Source organism: Condylostylus longicornis, unplaced genomic scaffold, assembly GCF_029603195.1.
Source record: "Condylostylus longicornis isolate FDR11 unplaced genomic scaffold, ASM2960319v2 ptg000114l, whole genome shotgun sequence".
NCBI classification, from domain to species: Eukaryota; Metazoa; Arthropoda; class Insecta; order Diptera; family Dolichopodidae; genus Condylostylus; species Condylostylus longicornis.
In genome coordinates, this window is record NW_026578082.1 from 232,269 (window position 1) to 252,873 (window position 20,605).

Sequence of the window (20,605 nt, forward strand, 5' to 3'; positions counted from 1 at the left end):
AAATTGCAATTCTGCAGTATTTAATTCGCTACATTAAGATAACTTTTTAATTATCATATATATGTACATGCAGTTATCCTTGATGTTTAGAAATCTTTGTTTAAAATATGACAACAATCGTTATGTTAATAAATTAAAAAGAAAATTATTTGTGTAATCGAAGCACATACATATTTAAGGAAATGCCTGTCATTTCTATAAAATATTAAAATTCTTAATTAAGAATAAACACGCACAAAAACACATCTTTAATTCTATGCATTCATTTCACCGTGCTTTCAAAATTTCAAAAACGGTAACGGCAACACAGCTGAGTAATTACAGCTCATTAATATGAGCTATGTGAGTGTGAGGCTGTGGCCGGTTTAAGGCTCAAATGTTTGGAGTTGGGTTTTGTGACTCCTTCGGAGTTTTCACGATTTCAACTGCACGTACCGCTGGGATTCGTGAGCGGCCTAGAAATAGTGCTCATATACCAAGAGTGGAGTAGTTCGCTTTTTAAAAAAAAATTATCTTTGACTTCTAAATTGCAGTTTAACTGTATTACAGCAATTTAACAATTATGCAGCTCATAAGCTGAATCATTAATTAATATAGGGAACTACTGGATACTTGAAGTCCGGATTAAGTAAAATTTATATATTAATAATTCAGCAATTAAAATCCATATGCGGAATTGTGCATTAATAAATATATTGTTTTAAATTTGAGCATTTTCTCCAGATCAGTCAACACAATACACATTCTTCCGTAAAGAATTTGAATAATAACAAGTAAAAACGTTTCAGTCGGTATAAACCGATTGAATTATACCCTGCACCTTTCGTTGTTGTATAGCAATTACTCAAACCTGTGAAACCATTTTATAGAGATTTCACGGATATGTTTGATTTATAACTGGACACACAACTGCCAAGTTTCATGAATCTAAACTTTATTTTTCCAAATATTTAAACTTTTGGACTTGTATGGGAGCTACTCGTAGCTGTAGAGCAATTCAACCAAAACTTCAGAAATATATCTGACCTATAACTCGACACACAACTGCCAAGTTTCATGAATCTGACTTTATTATTTTTTCAAATATTTAAAATAAGCTTTTGGAGTTGTATGGCAAGTACCCGAACCTGTCAAGTAATTCCATCAAAACTGCAGAAATATGTCTGACCTATCATTGGACACATGACTGCCAAGTTTCATGAATCTGACTTTATTATTTTTCCAAATATTTAAAATAAGCTTTTAGACTTGTATGGGAGCTACTCGAACCTGTCCAGCAATTCCACCAAAACTTCAGAAATATATCAGGCCTATAACTCGACACACAACTGTCAAGTTTCATGTATCTGACTATATTATTTTTCCAAATACTTAAAATTAGCTTTTGGAGTTGTATGGCAGGTACCCGAACCTGTCCAGCAATTCCTCTAAAACTTCAGAAATATATTTGACCCATAATTCGACACATGACTGCCAAATTTCATGAATCTGACTTTATTATTTTTCCGAATATAAAAAATTTGCTGTTGGAGTTGTATGGCAGCCACCCGAACCGGTGCAGCTATCCCATTATAATTTTTAGAGCATGTGTAGAATATAATTGGACACATGTATACCAAATTTCATATTTATAGCTTTATTAGTTTTTGAAATATTTAAAATAAACTCTTTGAGTTGTATGGCAGCTACCCGAACCCGTTGTCCAAATTAGTCCAATAACAATAGGGCTCGTCCTTGGCACAAAAGAAAAAACTTGTGAAAGTTTGGTGTCGATTGCATTATTCGTTTTTGAGTTATCGTGCGATCGGACGGACGGACGGACGGACGGACGGACGGACGGACGGACGGACGGACAGACGGACATGTCTAAATCGACGCAGAATTTTACGCTGAGCAAGAATATATATATATGTCCATACCGCAGATGACTCCTTCAAGTAGTTACAAACTCCATACCAAAGTTAATATACCCTTCACGAAGTGCAGGGTATAAAAAGTGATGGTAATGAAAAAAAAAAATTTTAAATTTCCTTATTCATTATAAGGAAACAACTAATTTTGGAGAAATTTTTATATATACTAATAAACTTTTCCTTTCTTTCAATAAAAATTCATTTACTTCCATTTCCTTTAAAATTACCATTTGAAAAATATCAATAATTTACCACTTACAATTCCAGTAAAGTTTTGCATTTATTGCTTTTATTTTTTTTTTTTTCAAAATAGTTGTTATAAAATGTGATATTAAAAAAATATAGAAATCATCTAAATACGTGATGATTCTACATTAACGTTATGTGTGCACATTATGTGTATATGTAAGAATATGACATTAGAATTAGCAATAATAATAATGCATAGCAAGTCATTCGCAATAACAATAAGTTGAAGCTTGACTGCATTTTTTTTTTTGTATTTGCAATTATTAAAGTCCAAGGTCGTTATATGAACACCAAATAATAAACAAAGAGTATAGAAAATATTTTAATAAAGTATTTAATGATAAAAAAATTTTATCTGATTTTTATATGTAAAAGAAATGGGTGCTAGATCTTGAAATGAATGGTGTCCGTTAAATGAACCGAAACTGTGATATATGTCAATGAATTCAAATTAACTCCTAAGAACTTCCTTGATTGCCGAAATATTGAAAGTTGGGTAGTCTATAGCAAGTTTCTAAAAGTGACGAACATGTTGCAACATCAAGCAGAATAGGGGTTCAAAATGTTTCTGCCTGTAAAGAAGGTGAATTGCATGGAGTTCTTACATATTCATTCTGTCTGGAAGAATATGAGATAGTTCTCTAAATATAATCGAGAGATGTTCTGCTTTAACTAATAATCGTCGCGATTTTATCATGTCAGAGAACAAATGCTGTTGATTTTCATTCATAAAATTAGGTCATCCTTTTGCCAGTAGGCATTTACATTAAAAACTGAACGAATCTATACATCTCGGGATCTTACTTCTTTATTGCTATATAGTTCCTCCTACCTCTCGGTAATTTCTTCGACCCGTTTTAACCTAGGATTAAATCCGGTATTGTTTTAACCCAGAATTAAATGTTATTCACTATTTTATAAACATTATAGTGATTAACTGATTTATTTGTGGCGGTGAAAAAATTCCGACTCCAAAGCACACTGTACTTGTGTTTATTCTAAGCAAACACAATATTTTTTGGTATATTGTTTTCAAAAAAATATATTTATATAATTTTTTTATTTTAAATAGTATATTGCATTATATAAATAATATAACGCTTTTATTAAACTTGATAATGACCCTTCGAATGATTCTCTCCATCATCGCGTTCTTTGTAGACCACACATCACATCGCAATCTGGGTAACAATTTATTTCATATACATTTAGTATATTAGATGTACATAAATAAGCACATACATAGTATGTGTGTTTTATATAAGAATAAAATGAATCTCTAAAATTGTTTTTTCTCGTATACGTTCTGAATTTTTTAGTATTTAATTTATTTATTTTTTTTTGTGTACATAATTTGCTCTACCCATTTAAAATTGTGTGATATATTGTTCTAAATTATTGCTCTTGATTGGATAATCATTATGTTATTATTATTATTATTTAGATTTTAGATTATGTTATAGAGAGTAAATTTTTATTGTTCATTATATGCAAATTATGCTACTATATATAATATTAGCATAAAATCAAAATTAAAATAATATTATACAAAATGGGTTAGAATTGTTAGAATTTCAAAATTTAAAATAAATTTATAAATGGTTTTTATGAATTTTTAACGTGTAAGGTTTCCATTTCTATTATATATAGATTTATTTGAGTCAATTTGAAGACCTGATATTTTTTTGATAATGTGATTATTGAAATCGATATGAGTACTTTATTTTATTCAATATTTATTTTAAATTAGGTAACTATGAAACTAATTGTATATGAAATTTGTTGTGGGATAAAATCGGATACAAATAGAAAATACAAGTGGGTTAGTGTCCCTACATCAAGAACAAAATATAACGAAACAAATGGGCCAGTTTTTAGCGAAGAGTTTCATCGTTTTCTTAAACTAATATTATTCCCGTTTGCAAGATCATTAATTATATAAACAAAAAATCTCGGAATATTCGTGAAGTTAACACTACATAACTAGATAACTCAAAAATTTTGTATTCTTAGATAATTAACCTAGGCCTCGAAAAGTCGAATGATGTTTCATCTGCGACCAATATCTGAGTATCTAAAAGTGATAATGCCAAAACTAGATATCTTCATAATAAATTATTTGGGATTGCTTAATCCCAAAGATCTTCAAAAGTCAATATCTCTAAATCAATAATTGCGAGTTATCTAGTTGTAGCATTAGCCTCACGATATGATATTATTGGTGAACTCATTATATAAAATTTCATTTGCATATATTATGTTACTCTTTTATGTATATTTTAAATTTTATTAATATCCAGATCTCCTCACTGAATAAACATGATTTCGTCACTAACTTATTCACTAATTGTCATCACTAATTCTTATAGTATTTTCTGAATTCCCAGAAATTTGAAATTGAGTATATAAATTAGTATTTGTACAAAACACGCACACAAATACCGCAATTTTAGCTATATTTCACTTCATTCTAATATAGTTGTAAGGTATAAATTTATAATTTACCGTTAATTCTGGTATAAGATGGTTTTTGAGGTAATGAAGCCACCAAATCACATATTTTGACTTCTTAGTATGAATTTTTTTATTACATCTGAAAGATATTTGACAGTGTGATTCGTATAACAATATTTTACATGACAGATTTTCTGACTGAATTTCATATTATAAAAAAATTTTATCATATTTTGGAATTATGAACATTTCGTTTGTATTGAATTACACAAACTGTCCCCGTATATTTCTCATAATTCTATTTCATTCTTGAAATATTTTTTGAATATCGTGAATTTGATGAATTAAAAATGATTTCCATTAAATTTCATATTAATTAACCTTAATTAATTTTTAATGCATTTTCCAATTAATTAGTTAATTGTACACATACATTCATAAATAGCCGACATTTTTGTTTTCATATTGCTTATAGAAATTTATTGATCAAATTCATAAAAATTTATAGAATTTATTAATAAAAATGATACTTCGATTAAAATACTTTTCAATTTGTTATTTGTTAAATATCATAAATTTTCCAAGTTATTTTATAATAATTTATAAATAATAAAAATAAGAAAAATAAAAACAATTATTTTCAATTAAAGTTGTGAATAATAGGAAATATTTGTTATAGGGTGTCATTAAAATGACTAAAAATGTCAATATTTTTTGCAATTTTTTTTGAATTATTACAAACTCTAAATAATTTAAGTACACAATAAATTGTTTGCAAGAAAATCATGATTTATTAGAGTCATTTTATAACTTAACTAATTCAATAAAATATTTATGAATTTAATTTTAATAAAAGCGTTCTATAAATTTATAAAATTGAAATAGAATTTTTAATTGATTTTGTTTTTAAGAACTCTCAGACACTACTGTAATACAAATATGTCATACATAACCGTTCTAAACGCTTTTATTTTTAAAACTTCTTAGTTTTAAGCACCTATACTTATGATTAAGGTGCATAATTAAAAATATGAGAGCACGTAACGAAAAAGATGACTTGGAATAACATAACAACTCCTAAATCCTTAAAGTATATACATAGATAATTCGAAAATTCAAGTTTGATAAAGAATTCGATTAGATTTTAATTTTGTATGAATGGTTTTGAAGTGACCGAATGAGATTTTAATAATATTTTTAAAAATAAATATAATTTTATTTTGATATTTTCAAGAGATTATAATATTAATTAATTTTTATAGATTATATATAATTAATTTCTGACTAAAGCACTACAACAACTTAGAATTACTTGGGAAGCGGCGAGAATATTCAAACTTTAATTTTGATCGGTTTTCACATTGACATTAAATATTCAAACTTGAGAAATAATTTTCCCATCATACAATCATCGTATACCCACCAACAGTCACAGATAAATTAAAATTTGTTGTTCCATTAGTAAGTCATAAAAGAATACAATATCGTAAATTTAAAAATTTTATGGTATAATAGAAATAATGCCGAAAATAATGTAGAACTTCTTACTATGCTTTTATTGATTCCCTTCTGTAATGTTGTGCTCCTTATATACGGACTGATCTAATTGGAGTATAGCCCTTTTTTAATAATAAAATTTACGATTTATTTTAATGCAATCGTAATAACCTCTTTTTAGAAAATTATTGTGATGGTCAAATAGATTTATTTAACTACATATTACTGGAGTCATCATTATTAAATAATTTAATCGGATTGATGTCCATTATTGTCGATCAAAAATTTATTTCTTTTTCCATGTCAATAATTTCCAAAAATTATGAAATATTTTTATGAAACTTATATAAAAGAACTAAAAAAAACCAATAAAACAAAAATGTTCCAAAAAAAACAAAAAACTTATGAGAAAAAATCAAGTACATCTTACATCATCTTTTAAAAGGATTTTTGTCCTTGATTTCTCTTCATAAAAATTCAACACAAAAAAGGAAAAAAAAAAACAATGCACATGCCCCTAAAATTATAATAACATAAAAAAATCTGATGTGTTCAACACATAACCGGAGATTTGAACAAGATTTTAAAAATTTTCCCTAAACACTTGTTTCAAATAAGAATGCTAGCACACTTTTAGTTAGAAGCGTGTACCTAGGAAAATGTAAAATCGACCAACAGTGAAAGTTTACTTTCCAAGCCGTGATCCCCGAAAAATTGGTTGGTTATTTTCAGGAAATCGGTTGATTATTTTTCTATATACAAGGAAAACTCGGTCTGTATTGGAAGTACTATTGCTTGCACACCTGATTTCCTTAGAGCATTTCCTCAGTTTTGTCAGAGAAAGCTTATACAAGTATATTTTTAAATATTTTCTAATTCAGTCGTTGACGCCAACTTACCTAAAACGTTATTTAATCCATCACATGGCTTGATAAACTTAGCTATAAATTTTTTTCCAAATGGCATGAGTTGAGTCCAAATAAAGACAAAAGGGAGTATACAAAGGCAAACCGACACATCAATATCCCTCCAAAAATAATTTTTTTGCGTATCTGAGTTATCGCTTGAAGAAATACATACAAGTTTATTGAAAATTTCTGTTAGTACCATCATAATACCTCACTTGTTATATCCAATGTGGTTTCTAAAAATAAGTTTCGTTTATTAACCTACAGGAATTTTTTAAAAAGTGAAAAGAGAAATCGATCTTAGCTGAGTACTTGGATGTGGGTTAAGTTTATATTTTATATATATATAAAATATAAACTTCAAGTTTCCTTGAATAAAAGGTAAAAGATTTTTAAATATTAATCTTTCAAAGTATTTTTATATATACGCGATACAAAGGGATTAAGAAGGCAATATGACGCAGACGGTGTTTTCCTAAAAGGTTATATGTTATTAAAATTTCCGTTTGTAATATTGAGAAAATTTCACTTATAACAGTAAGTTTAAATTGCAGCTAGAGAGAGGAAATTCACAAATTTATGAATTTCATTTTTATGACATCACAGATGGATATTGAACCATTTCATGTAGGTTCAGGCTAACAATATCTCCTGGGATATTTACACATTTGGGTGTGGCCTCAATAATTTGTCAGATGACAAAATATGCATTTTGCAGTTTTGCTTCGAAAAAAACTGTACTAAATTGAAATCTATTACAATCTTGCTTCAAAAAGTTAGATGAAAGAGGGCGCGTCATTAAATCAGAAATATTTTTTTTGATAAGCACGCATAACAGCTTTAGACATGTAGGGTTCGTGTCTACAGTAAAACTGTAAATCTTTTAGATTCTTAATTGCTTCAATAGCTGAATTCAAAAATATTACAATAAACTTTTAGTTTGCTGTGATATAAAGTACAATTTTTGTCCATCCCCTATAACATGAATATGTAAGTTACTATTTTCCATGTCTTTCCTATGGTATATGATACCCTTTTTGTATATAAAAGATTTTGTTTCAATAACCTAATAACTGACCTTTTTAATATCCTATAGTAACATAGAACAACCATAATTATTTTGGAATTTTCCACTACTTTTTGTTTTCAATATTTATGCATTAGCTGTGCATTTACAAATATTTTTCTTTATGAAATTCCAACAGCAATTAAAGGTACACGTACTTTCAAATATAAAAAATATTATTTCTTTTTTTTTCTTTGAATTTATTTAAATATAAGGGTCATGATCCTTTATGAATAGATACAACCGCATAAGAACCTACATATACCAATAACAATATTACATAGAATTCATTCATATAATATGTAGTATGCCATTTATTGTATTGTCATAGGCAGGCTCTTCTTATACCATTAAAATATCGAAACGAAACATACGAGTGTACGGCATATAATATATAAATACATATATCTGTATTGTATGTAAGTATATATGCGATAATTCATATAAGTACATACCATCCCTAACATAAGAACAAAAAAAAAGGGAAAATTTACAAAACAAAAAAAATTAAGATCATTTTAGTTTTTATCCCTTTGCTATATAACAATTAGTTCAGTCGATCTTTTGCCCTTGCAACTGTAAGTAAGTACATAAATATATTGAGATTCTATTCAAAAATATATAAATTTAAAAAGTTTGTATAAATATTTTGTAAAGTACATATACAAAAAAGAATAAAGGAATTTGTTTTACAACGTGTCCTTTTTTATATATAGATAAATTGCAGACTATCGGGTTAGACCTAATTAAAATTTAAATTTTTTTTCCACATTCAGTTCGGTAACCAAGAAATTTGAGGCATGTAAATTTTTTAAATAAGAGGTACGATTGTAATTAAAGTGCTGTAGTGGTTAAGAAAATTCCGGTTATATATGTAGTAGTTGAAGTGATCTCAAAATCAAAAGGAAGATCAAGAGTTTTATGCCAAAGGAAACTATACACCCCATGGCATATATCGAACGCCAACTTGTACACTCAATATATAGAAGAATTCCAATATTATTCTTAAATTTTAATAACACAAAATTAAAATTTTTAAAATCAAATACGTACCTATCTTTGGTATTCATAGAGAATGTCTCTTGAATGGCGCTTGAATGGCATGTAAATGTTGATTTAAATTATAAACTAAACTTATTGTAGTAAACACATACATACAAACACTGACAAAAATTAATTGTTTTTATTGTTGTAAATTCATTCAAAAATTAAAAGTATTCTACATTTTAAAGCGACAAAATACTAAAAAAAAATTGTAGTTTTTTTCTCTTATTATTTGTAAAAATTTTTAAATTTAAAAGCCCATAAATGGAACTATGAAAAATATGAAATCATAAGTATCCGAATTATAAATTGAAACTCTTTTGTCTGGCCATCAATTGAATTTAATTTACTGCGGCAATATTTATGAATATTTTTTTCTCTTACTGTCTCTCTATTCTTCTTTAAAATATTGTAAAAATTCTCTCATATAGTATTTATATTTACATACCTACATAGAAAAAAAACTAATTTCATTCAATTCTGTTGTTAAATTTTTCAAAAGAGAAAAAATTATTGAAATATTTAATTTAATAAAAATGGCGATATTTATATTTACATACATGCATACATAATTGATAATAATTAAGTATAAAATAATCTAATTGAATTTCGTACACAATGAAAAAGAAATGGTCAGATTTTGGTAAATTTCGCAAAATATCGTAAATTAAAATTGATTTTGTAGCCAAAAATATTTCAAAATCCTTGAAGTTTACTCAATATACTATTCCATATAAGTATTATAGAGCTTCTTAATTGAAATTTAATAATTTATATTTTTATTTTATTTTACAGAATGAATCCTTTAATAGTTTTATTGTATATTGGCATTGCAGCAATTATAAATGCAACAATTGCATATGGATTTATAGCAGCTACAGATGCACATAAATGTAAATATCTTAGAGTTGAAAAGAAATTAAAAGTTCGATGTTATCGTATGGATTTAAAAGATGTTCCACAATATTTGACATCAAGTATTGAAGTAAGTTTACTCAAATAATTTTTATATTTTTTATATACATATATTGCGTCTTTAAGTATTACATAAGTATTATTGAATTTTTTTTTTGTGATACACCAACTTAAAACTTTTATACGTGTCATCCATCCCAATTAAGTTCAATTATTTTTAATTAAAAGATTAAAAATAATTTGTTTTTCTTAATTTGCTCTTTCAAATATTTGAAAATTATTTCTTTAATTTAAAATAGATAAATCAATATTATATATTGTGATATAAAACGAATTAAAATCGGATAAATTTTTACAATAAATTGAAATTTAAGAATTTATTAGGTCAAATACAAAAGCAATTAGTTTATTTCACCAGACGTTGATTTCTCATACTGTTTTTGAAGAAAAGAAAATATTTTTCATTTTCTTATTAAAAATTTTCGTTTTTTAATTTATAAAAAAAAGAGAATAACTGAATATTACTCAATATTCCTCAATTGTTTAAATTGTAAATTGTACAGATATAGTAACATCGCAGCTTGACTAGCATATACGGTTCTTTGAGGGACGCGCTTCTGATGAATTCAAGTACTCTGAAAAAGTCGACAAGTCCTGCGGATTGAGTACATAGTTACCCAGTATTTCCCTACTCATGCGGTTAAGAGTACCAAAATCCTCCAGAAACTGAACTGAGGTATCCTCATTCTCCCCACGAAATCTTGCAAGTGCTCTCTCTGCCTAGGCCCTATTTCTTGCCCAATTCCATGACCTTCCCAAAACACCCTGTTCTGTTAAAGCTCCGGAAGACCATTCCAGTACTCCGAACGGTGCCTCTTCATTTCCTTTTTTTAATTCTTTTTTAATTTCAATTAGTTTAATTTTCGAGTCATGTTCTCGAATTCAAATTCTATATTATAGTCTTACGATTAATTAAATATTAAATATTTAAATTTTAAAACATTCAATGCAGAAATTAATAATCACATTCTATTATCAATTGCTTTATATTTTTCTTAAATCTTGTATAACACTTTATTATATATAGTTATTGTAAATACCCAGCATATTATAATTTAGATCTTATTTAATATAATATGGATATGCATAATTAATTTCACCGATATAACTTTCCTATAGTCCTTCAAATAATAATAGCACATATTTATCTTAAGATTGTTAAAAACTTTCAAAACTTTCACTAAAATATTTTCAGAAGTATATAGATCCATAAATATTTAATATAACCTTAATTTTACAAAGTTTTTCATTACCTAATTATAAATGTAGGTGTTCAGCATAATTATAAGAATTTTTTATTATAATTTATTAAAATTTTATTCATATAATTAATTTAATCTATTATAAACACAATAGTTTGTATTTTGACCCATTTAAAAATTTGAATAATTTCTTTAAACTATGTTAGAGCAGTGATTAATAGACCTATTTAGAAATTTAACAATTCCTTTGAAAAACCTTCATATTATTAAAGATAATTTTCATCTTCAAGGTAAACCATTAAATATTTTCACAAAATTAATCACATACTTTCACATATACCTTAAATTTTTGTATTATGTAAGTTTTCAAATGAAATCATTATAAATCATGATGAAATCACAAATCAAAACTATTCTTGGTTTGTCCTTAATTAAAAATTTTTAATAATAAAGAAAAAAAGACATAGCTAGTACTTAAAAGATTGCTTTTTCCTATATCCAAAATAATTTAAAGTATAGAAAAAAAACAGATGATTATTTTAAAGTGATGTAAAAGACAAGTTAAAATCAAAATGAAAAAGAAAGAATCAGAAAAAAATCAAGGAAATAGAGAAATATTTTTAATTTTACCCCGAGGATTTTAAGGACCTTACATTAACCTAAAAAAGAAAAATCGTTTTATCGGAAATATGTGAATTAAAAAAAAAACATTTTATAGTTCTTTCCTTTATTGTTATTAAAAATGTAACAATTAAGCCAAAGGAATTTCTTTAACTTTTTTGTAATTTTGAAAATCAAAAAGCATTATAGATCTGGTTGTATTAAAGCAATAATTATAGAAAACCATTCGGGGCTTAGAAGAATTAAGTTTAGCACTTTAAAAGTAAGAACTTTTTTAAGATCCAAAAACTAAAAAGATAAACAGGATCCTGCGCTAAGGTAGACGGCATATATTATCTGTATTGAAAATAAATTTTCTAAATAAATTTTCAATAGAAATTCAATTATTTTTGATTAATTCCATTTACCTACATGACGTAATTATTAACTACCTATATGACAATAATTAATAATTATACATTGTGAATACATTTTGAATAATTATATAATTTCGAATACGATATAATTTTAACCTTTCGAATACGAGAATGAGAATTTCGAAGTCAAAAATGAAGCATTCCCTTTCTACGAAAAAATCTCTTATTAAAAATGCCCTCAAAAACTCAACCTCACGTCTTTTAGAAATTCGCCAGTAACACCCGCCGACAACCCATCAATTAGATTCACGTAATAATATACAACTTAAATAAATGTATTAGAATTTTATTATTGTAAAATATACTTACTTCACCACAATTCAAATTGATTTCAATAAATCTAACGATAAAAATCATTTAAGAACTTCAAATTTACTTCTTAATTTCAAAATTATTACGAAAATATTATTTAATTAAATATTAATTAAAATCTATATAAAAAATACGCCAACAATATTATTTGATCTGAATTGATGAAAGTATATAATATAGTAGAAAATGATGTTCTTTTTAAACTCAAAATGGGTAATAACCTCTGATTATTTCAATTACGATTTATCAGAATGTCGTCATTTCAATTGTTTTCTTCAACAAAACTACCCGTCTATATTATGATGCTTAAAGTATATTTAAAGTTTTTGTTTTTTTAATATTGTTTTTGTTTTTAAAACTAAAATTTAAAAAGGTCATATAAGGGGGCGGTCATAAAACTTTGTAGTGAAAAATTAAATTATTGTATTCACATATAATATATGCGTAGAATACACTTCACTTGCATTATATTATGTGCATATATGTATATGTATGATATTAATAAAATAATTGGTCTCCAACAATAAAAAGTTTTAGCTGGAATGCTGCTAAGTAAGCAAAGAGGAAATCAACGTTATCATATTATAGTTTATCACAATATTTTTTACATGTTTTTCATATGCATAGTTGCTGCCGATGCAAACTGTTCGGTATAAACGGTAATTTATAAAATTAATTGGAATACACTAATAGAGTATATACTTTTTGAAGTACAATGCACCTACAATGGTATTGGAACAAAATAACAACCGAATCAAACATACTACCGATGTTAATAAATGCGAAAATTGGAAAATTACATGAGAAGAACTGCATGAGAGACGATTAATCAATTTAATATTCAATATATTTTTTAAAATTTTCATTATGTATTAATCATGGGAATTTTTAAATTTTTAATTTACAGGATTTAATATATAGGATTGCGTCTTCCGTATTATTAATATTACTAATAAGGAAGATAAATCACACAAATTGATCAAAATATAAAATGTAGAGTAAATTTACTATACAAAAGTTCATCAACGAAAATTACTCCATAAAAAAATAAATTCCGCAATATGAACAAGTAAAATTACCACGCTGCATGCAGATAATTTCACTATTATGTCGAGTGATACTTCACAATTGACACATTAATATTTTTATTATTTTCTTTTTGAGTATGAAATCGTTAGTAATGTCATATTTAAAATTTACTCTCTCATCGAATAAATTGCAAATATCCTACCTAGTATTGAGTGAAATTTACTCTACTGCGCATAATTAAAATTTTATGATTAATTTAAACGTAATGTAAATTAACTCCGACGGCTTCCAATTCCCTATGAACGTCACCATTGCGTACATACCAGGAAGCAATCAACATACTACTAAGCACTTTGTTCTGGAAAATCTATATTTGTTTAAAAATCTATGTGTTTTTGCTTAGCAAAACTTCATAGATGATAATGCCATAATAAGTTATATCAACCCTTTATTGTACGAGTATATGTTGGACTTATGATCTATGGTAACCAATAGTTTTCTCTATAAATTTGTTTTTATTCCTATATGGCCTATTATGGCCTATTCTGTAATAACTCTCAACCCAGTTTTTTCTATAGTGTGTATTGCACATTTTTCAATGTCCGATAAAAATTATACAATTAAATTAATTTAATTCCGAGAAAACTACTGATTTTAAGTTTCTATATTTTATTTTGCTATAGAAAAGTTGAATTGACATTGGTTTTTATAGTGACTGACGTTGTTTCTATAAGATGAATTTAAATTTAAGAAATTATTTATCTTGTTGTATCAAAGTTAAAATTTTTGAAAATTTTATCATTTTCAATATACACAAAAGTTTTATCACTTTTCTAATTATTTCAATACAAAATAACTTTTTTCAAATTTTATATTTTTTCCAGACTTTCCGTAATAATTTCCGTCTATGCTATGTACATACTCACAAATATGATGTTCAATTATAATATATAAATATCCCTGACTAGAAGAATAAATATAAATTATATCTATAAATATAATATTATTAAAATTAAAATATAGATGTGCAATGAAACATAAAATTTTAAAAGTGTACAACTACAATGCGGTAGGTACAATTGATTGTACATAATTTGTTATACAAACATACATACATGGAAAATGCTATACAAATTCATTTGATGACCAAAACTATAAAAAGTGGTATATTTAAAATTGAAAACAATAACAGAATTAAAGGGGAAAAACATTTTTGTTTTTATTATTTCAAAAATAAAATCATTATTAGAAATGAAAACATACTCAAATGTTTATGAAACCACCACATATACCAAATTGGTGTGTACTTATATACATATTATTTGTATAACAATTTATGAAAACAATTAAATATAGGAAATTTCCTTCATTATTCTTATTTTGAAAAAAGTTTTATAAATCAATTTGAAATTGTATAAGTTATTTTAAGAAAAATTCTGTCTTTTATGTTTTTTCTTCAATTGAATGGGTTCCATTTGAAAGCATAGCTAGGAAATTTATAGCAATTATTTAAGTTTTATTACAAATTGGTATCATATTTTTGTGAATCTATATATGTACATACATTGTTTTTTTATTTAAAAATAATGAATTCTTTCTTAATTTCGTGTAGATTAATTGTAAATTATTTGAAAAGCTTTTGTTGTATAAGAATGCTTCCGTAATTATTATACGGATCTCAATATATGCATCTATTAAAAAGTAATAAATTTTAAGGAACTAAAATTATTATTCAAGAAATGTCTAGATGTGTAAAATTTTGTGATAAATTTGAGTTTTAACTTAAAAATAATGGAAATTTAAATTTTTACATAAATGAGAATTTTCGAATAATATGCGGCTACTTATATTTTATTACAAAATTTTCAAAAATTTTTCTATAGCACATTATGATTTTCCCAAAAGAATTTCTATAACTAGATTCGTTGATGAATACAGAGCTAAAATATAAAATATTAGAAAAATTGTTTTTAGAAATAAACGAAAATCTAGTTATTTTTAGATATTCAGTTCTTAAGTATAGTTTAATTAAATGACAGATGAAATCTATTATCCTAAAAGTTAATCAATTCTTTATATCGCCAAAATAAATTTTATACATAAAATTCCTTGGAAAATTCAGTCAAATTAGAAATTCAGCTGTAAACTGAAATAAATAGTTGAAGTTATCACACACAAAAATTGTGCAATTACGAACAAACTAAAGGCAATTTTCATTAAAAATTCGGCATTGTTTGTTCACAGTATCCGATTTATTCTATGATGACAATGTTACAATTTATTCTTTAAATATTAAAATTTTAATATTTCTAAGTGTTTTGTAATATTTAACACTATTTCATTTTTACATTTGGTGTTTTAAAAGATTTTTCCTCTCATACGAACTCAATTAACATAATCTCAATATTGGTTTATAACAGGAGAATTTTATTTAAATAAAAAATAAATTGCATACCTTCACTTATCACAGACTCTTAAATTTTTTCATATTTTTGTCCTGCCCCAAAATATATGCAATATTTATTGCATTTTCATTTATATCGTAATATTCCATATAAAAGCATTTTCTTTAAATTTTACGATATTTTCAATTACTATTCTTATATTCACTTGTGGTACTAGCCTGTATTAGCAATATAATTGAATTTTTATTTTAAAATAATATTAATTTTATATATATACAAAATATTTAATAATTATTTTTATTTTTATAATTTTAGATTCTTGATTTATCATATAATAGAATAAAAAAATTATATAAAACATCATTTGAACGATATACGAGTGTACAATCATTACTTTTATACGATAATATGATAATATCAATTGAACCCGATACATTTTCATCATTAACATTTCTTGAAGAAATCGATTTATCGAATAATGGTTTAACAATTATACCTTTAGAATTATTTCAATTACCAATGGTGCGTAATGTTTATTTAGACAGTAATCCTTTACGATTGGATAACATGAACGTGAGTTTAGTATTTTATTTTCGTTTTTAATATTATTAAATCGTTTGTTTTTTTTTTATTTTAATTAATGTATATAGGAATTAAGTACACCAATAGCTGCACCATTGGAATATTTAAATATAGCTGATTGTGAACTTCGTGATATACCTGATTTAGGTATTTTACCACGTAAGTAAAACCATAATTAATGATGCATTTTTTCACTTATTATTATATATAACTGGATTATTATATATAACAGTTATTATTATATATAACTGGATAACCACAGTTATTAAATTTAATATGAATATATGCTTTTTTTTATTGCAGATTTATGGCATTTAAATGCATCAAAAAATCCATTGGATTTATTTTCAGTAACGACATTAGGAACAATGTGCCATTTGAAGAGTATTGATTTATATGAAACAAATATGCCATTTTGTGCCTGCCATTCATCAAATCAATATTTAAATTTTTTAGGTGTTAAAACAAATTATAATTTTAACTGTGATAAAAATGGTAAGGCAAATTTTTTTTTTCTTCAAATATAATTTAGAAAATTGGAAAGCGTAATATATTCTCTCTCTCTCTCTCTCTCTCTCTCTCTTGCAGATAATAAAAATAATATAGATCCAGAATTATGTCCTAATTTAACAAATTATACAATAATGTCAGAAGAATTTAAAACATGTAATTCCATACAAAAAGCATTTCTTGTTATAACACCAAAAAATATTTATTGGTTAATTGGAGCTGGTATTGCTGCAATATTAATATTATTAACATGTAAGTTATCCTTTATATATTATGTTATTTTAATTTTAATTTCCAAATTTAATATAAAAAAATTATTTTTAGGTTTATACTGTTGTATTAAATCGATACGAAAAAAATATAAAAAACCGAAACCTAGACAAAATTTAAGTCGTGTAGGCCGATATCATAATAGAACTGATGATGAATTATTAACAAGAACCAAAGACGATAGTAATTATGAATAATATTTAATGATAATTTAAATTTATGTTTATTTTTTTTTTTTTTTTGTCAATTATATTCTAATACAAAATAGTCAATTAAATTATAAGATTATAAGAATTTTTTTATTCGTATATTATGTAATAGTATATAGAATATATTTCATCAATAAAAAATTATCATAAATATAGAGAACGAAATTATTTATGAGGTTATTGTAACACCTCTAATATTATGTATAATATAACCTCAATTATTATTGCAAATTCTGTAATTTAATTAGATAGTCACTTATATTAAATTTTTAAAAAATTATATTTATATGCTTGAAAACTGTTCTACAATTCAGAATCATGTACGTTTTAAAAGTACTACTGAATTTTTTTTTTTAATTTTCGAAGCATTGTAATTAATCAAAAAGTTAAAATCAGAAAGCAGAGAATAAATTTTGTTGATTTTGGAAAATTATTATTAAAATTTATTATTAAAAGTACCTACTTTTTCGATTTACTTATTCCATTTTTAAATTAGTATTAATTTCACTTTTGATTACTGCCTTAATATGAGTTGAAAATTATAAATTTTTTTTGGTACACAAACTATTACTGACACAACCTGCTACAAATAATTATTCTCCCAATAAATGCAAAACAATTGTATATGTTTTGTAGTTGCTTAAGATCTCTTAAATAAATTTAAAAGCATTTTTCTCATTTTTATTTTCACAATATTGCCATATGGTTCTCTGATTTATTGATGAAAATAATATTCTATGTATACACAAAATTACTTATTGGTTGTAATATTTCTAATTTTATATAAAAATTATTATATAATATAAGATTACATTTATAATTAAATAAAACTAAAAATAAATTCTTTCTTTACAAAATTTTCTAAAATAAATTTAGTACAATTTATTTGTTTTTTTCAATTCTAATTTATAATTTTTATGTATGTATAATTTAGTCAAATTATTCAAAAAATTTAAAATTTTGTAAATTTTTTAAAAATTTTTGCTAAACTGACAATAATTTTTTTCTCCTATTTGGCTTTTGCATATATTTAATTTTAATTTAAATCGCTAAATTAATGTTAAAAAAAAATTAAAAAAAAAAAATCATAAAGTCTGAATATTATTATATAAGTATATAAAAATTAAATAATATAAAAATAAATTCTATTTTGTTTGTATTTTAATTATAATTGAAATTTATTATTTCTTTAAACGCAATTATTAAAAAAAAATTAAGAAAATATACACAAGTATTCAAATATTAATTGTAAATAATAATGCCAAATAATTTTTTTTTTAGTACAAATATTTTACAAAAACATTAAATTATTTTTAATTATTATAAAATTGGTTTCATTATTACAAATTAATTATTAAAAATAAATAATTTATTTAAGAACATATTTATATATAAGAAATGTTAATTAAAATCCGAATTAAATTTTATTAGAAATTGGTGTTATTTAAAGAAAAATAATGTTATGTAATTGTATAAAGTTATGTTTAATTAGAATATTAGTTAATTAATTTAATTAGAATATTAGTTAATTAATTTGATCCAAACAATATGGTCTAAATTATAAAGCAATAATTAAATTGGTATTATACATTGAATTATACAGAGTTTCGCATAAGGTGACAAGTAATATCAGGGATGATTTTTTTTTGATCAAATTCTAAGAAAATGTATTGTACGGGTATTGGAGGAGTTGACGCAAATATTGTTGAACAGAAAATTGTACCAGATTTATTCTGCAATAAAAATAAATGCTTTTAATTTCGGAACCATGTGACATAAAATAACAACCAAGGGCTTGTTTTAAATTATAATTAATTGCTCTTTATTTACCGTCTAACAATTAATTTGATTTGAGTCAAAGTTTTCAAGGCAAAGCTCATTAAAGTCAGAATTTTGATTTCTTTTTTTTTGAATTTTTGAGTTGTTATTCGATTTCTCATAGTTTTGTTAGTAAAATGACGAAAATATTACAAATGCTAAATTAAGAATATTAAGTGTATGTTATGTTTTATAAACAGGCTGTATCTTGAAAACAAATATACCTGCATCCCCTACCTACACATTTTTTTGAAAGAAATTGATTGAAAAATCCATCCTGAAATTATTTGCCACTTTATACTATACACCTAGTATAAAAAAAAATTTACTTTTAATTAATTACTTTTTTTTTGTGTTTATAACATTTTAACAAAATATTTAAAAAATTTTTGGGATTCTTTAATATTTTCATTAATTTTCTTTTGATTCAATAATTTTTGTCTTTATATATGAAAACTATTCTAATATAAAAATTTATTAAATTGTTTTCTCTTTTTTATAAATATTTTAAAATTAATATATAGGTGGACTAAATTCTAGTGGGAACAGTATACTTGGTTCGTCTTACACATTAATGTGTAATGTAGATCAATCATAAAACGAAAACCTGTTTTTTTAAATTATCCAAAATAAATGTTAAATAAAATCAATTTTATTTTTTCAAATATTTTCAAATTAAATTTAATTTTAATTTATTTTTTTCCCTTAAAAAATTATGCTGAAAAACATGTGTGCATTGTGAACTTTTGCTTCTATGTGGGAAATATTAATGCAATTGTAAATTATAAAAAATAATTAAATTTAAAATGAAACTGAAAACAAGAAATATTAAGATATTGTTAAAATAATTATGAAAATTTTTTAAAAATTAAATTTATGAATAAATAATAAAAACAAATTTGTTTTGTGTCAATTAATATAAAAATTTTAATGTATAAATTTACAAAAATAGTTTAAAAAAAAATTTAATATAGAAAAAATTTATTAAAATTTATTAAAATTTAATAAAAATAATTTATGCTAATATTGATGTTTGAAATTAATTATAAAACACAAAAATAATGTTATCGCTTTATATTTTGAATTCTTATTGATTGTTTTACTAAATAATCAATAAAAATACTA

General features: G+C 24.4%; 1 protein-coding gene across 2 annotated transcripts in view; it reads left to right on the forward strand.

Annotated features, from left to right (window-relative positions):
- The window catches only part of LOC129614633 (leucine-rich repeat-containing protein 4C), a 42,786-nt gene extending 22,267 nt beyond the window's left edge, over window positions 1–20,519 (forward strand). The window contains exons 2-8 of one of the 2 annotated variants that reach the window (XM_055529356.1): window positions 9,927–10,116; window positions 16,407–16,664; window positions 16,742–16,832; window positions 16,977–17,168; window positions 17,262–17,435; window positions 17,508–17,636; window positions 20,005–20,519. In XM_055529356.1, coding sequence (XP_055385331.1) covers window positions 9,928–10,116; window positions 16,407–16,664; window positions 16,742–16,832; window positions 16,977–17,168; window positions 17,262–17,435; window positions 17,508–17,636; window positions 20,005–20,078 — 1,107 coding nt within the window. In that variant the 5' untranslated portion in view covers window position 9,927 and the 3' untranslated portion in view covers window positions 20,079–20,519. Of the gene's footprint in view, window positions 1–9,926; window positions 10,117–16,406; window positions 16,665–16,741; window positions 16,833–16,976; window positions 17,169–17,261; window positions 17,436–17,507; window positions 17,637–17,721; window positions 17,890–20,004 lie in introns of those variants that run through there. The other variant, XM_055529357.1, reaches the window with a different exon arrangement.
- Window positions 20,520–20,605: the final 86 nt, after the last annotated feature.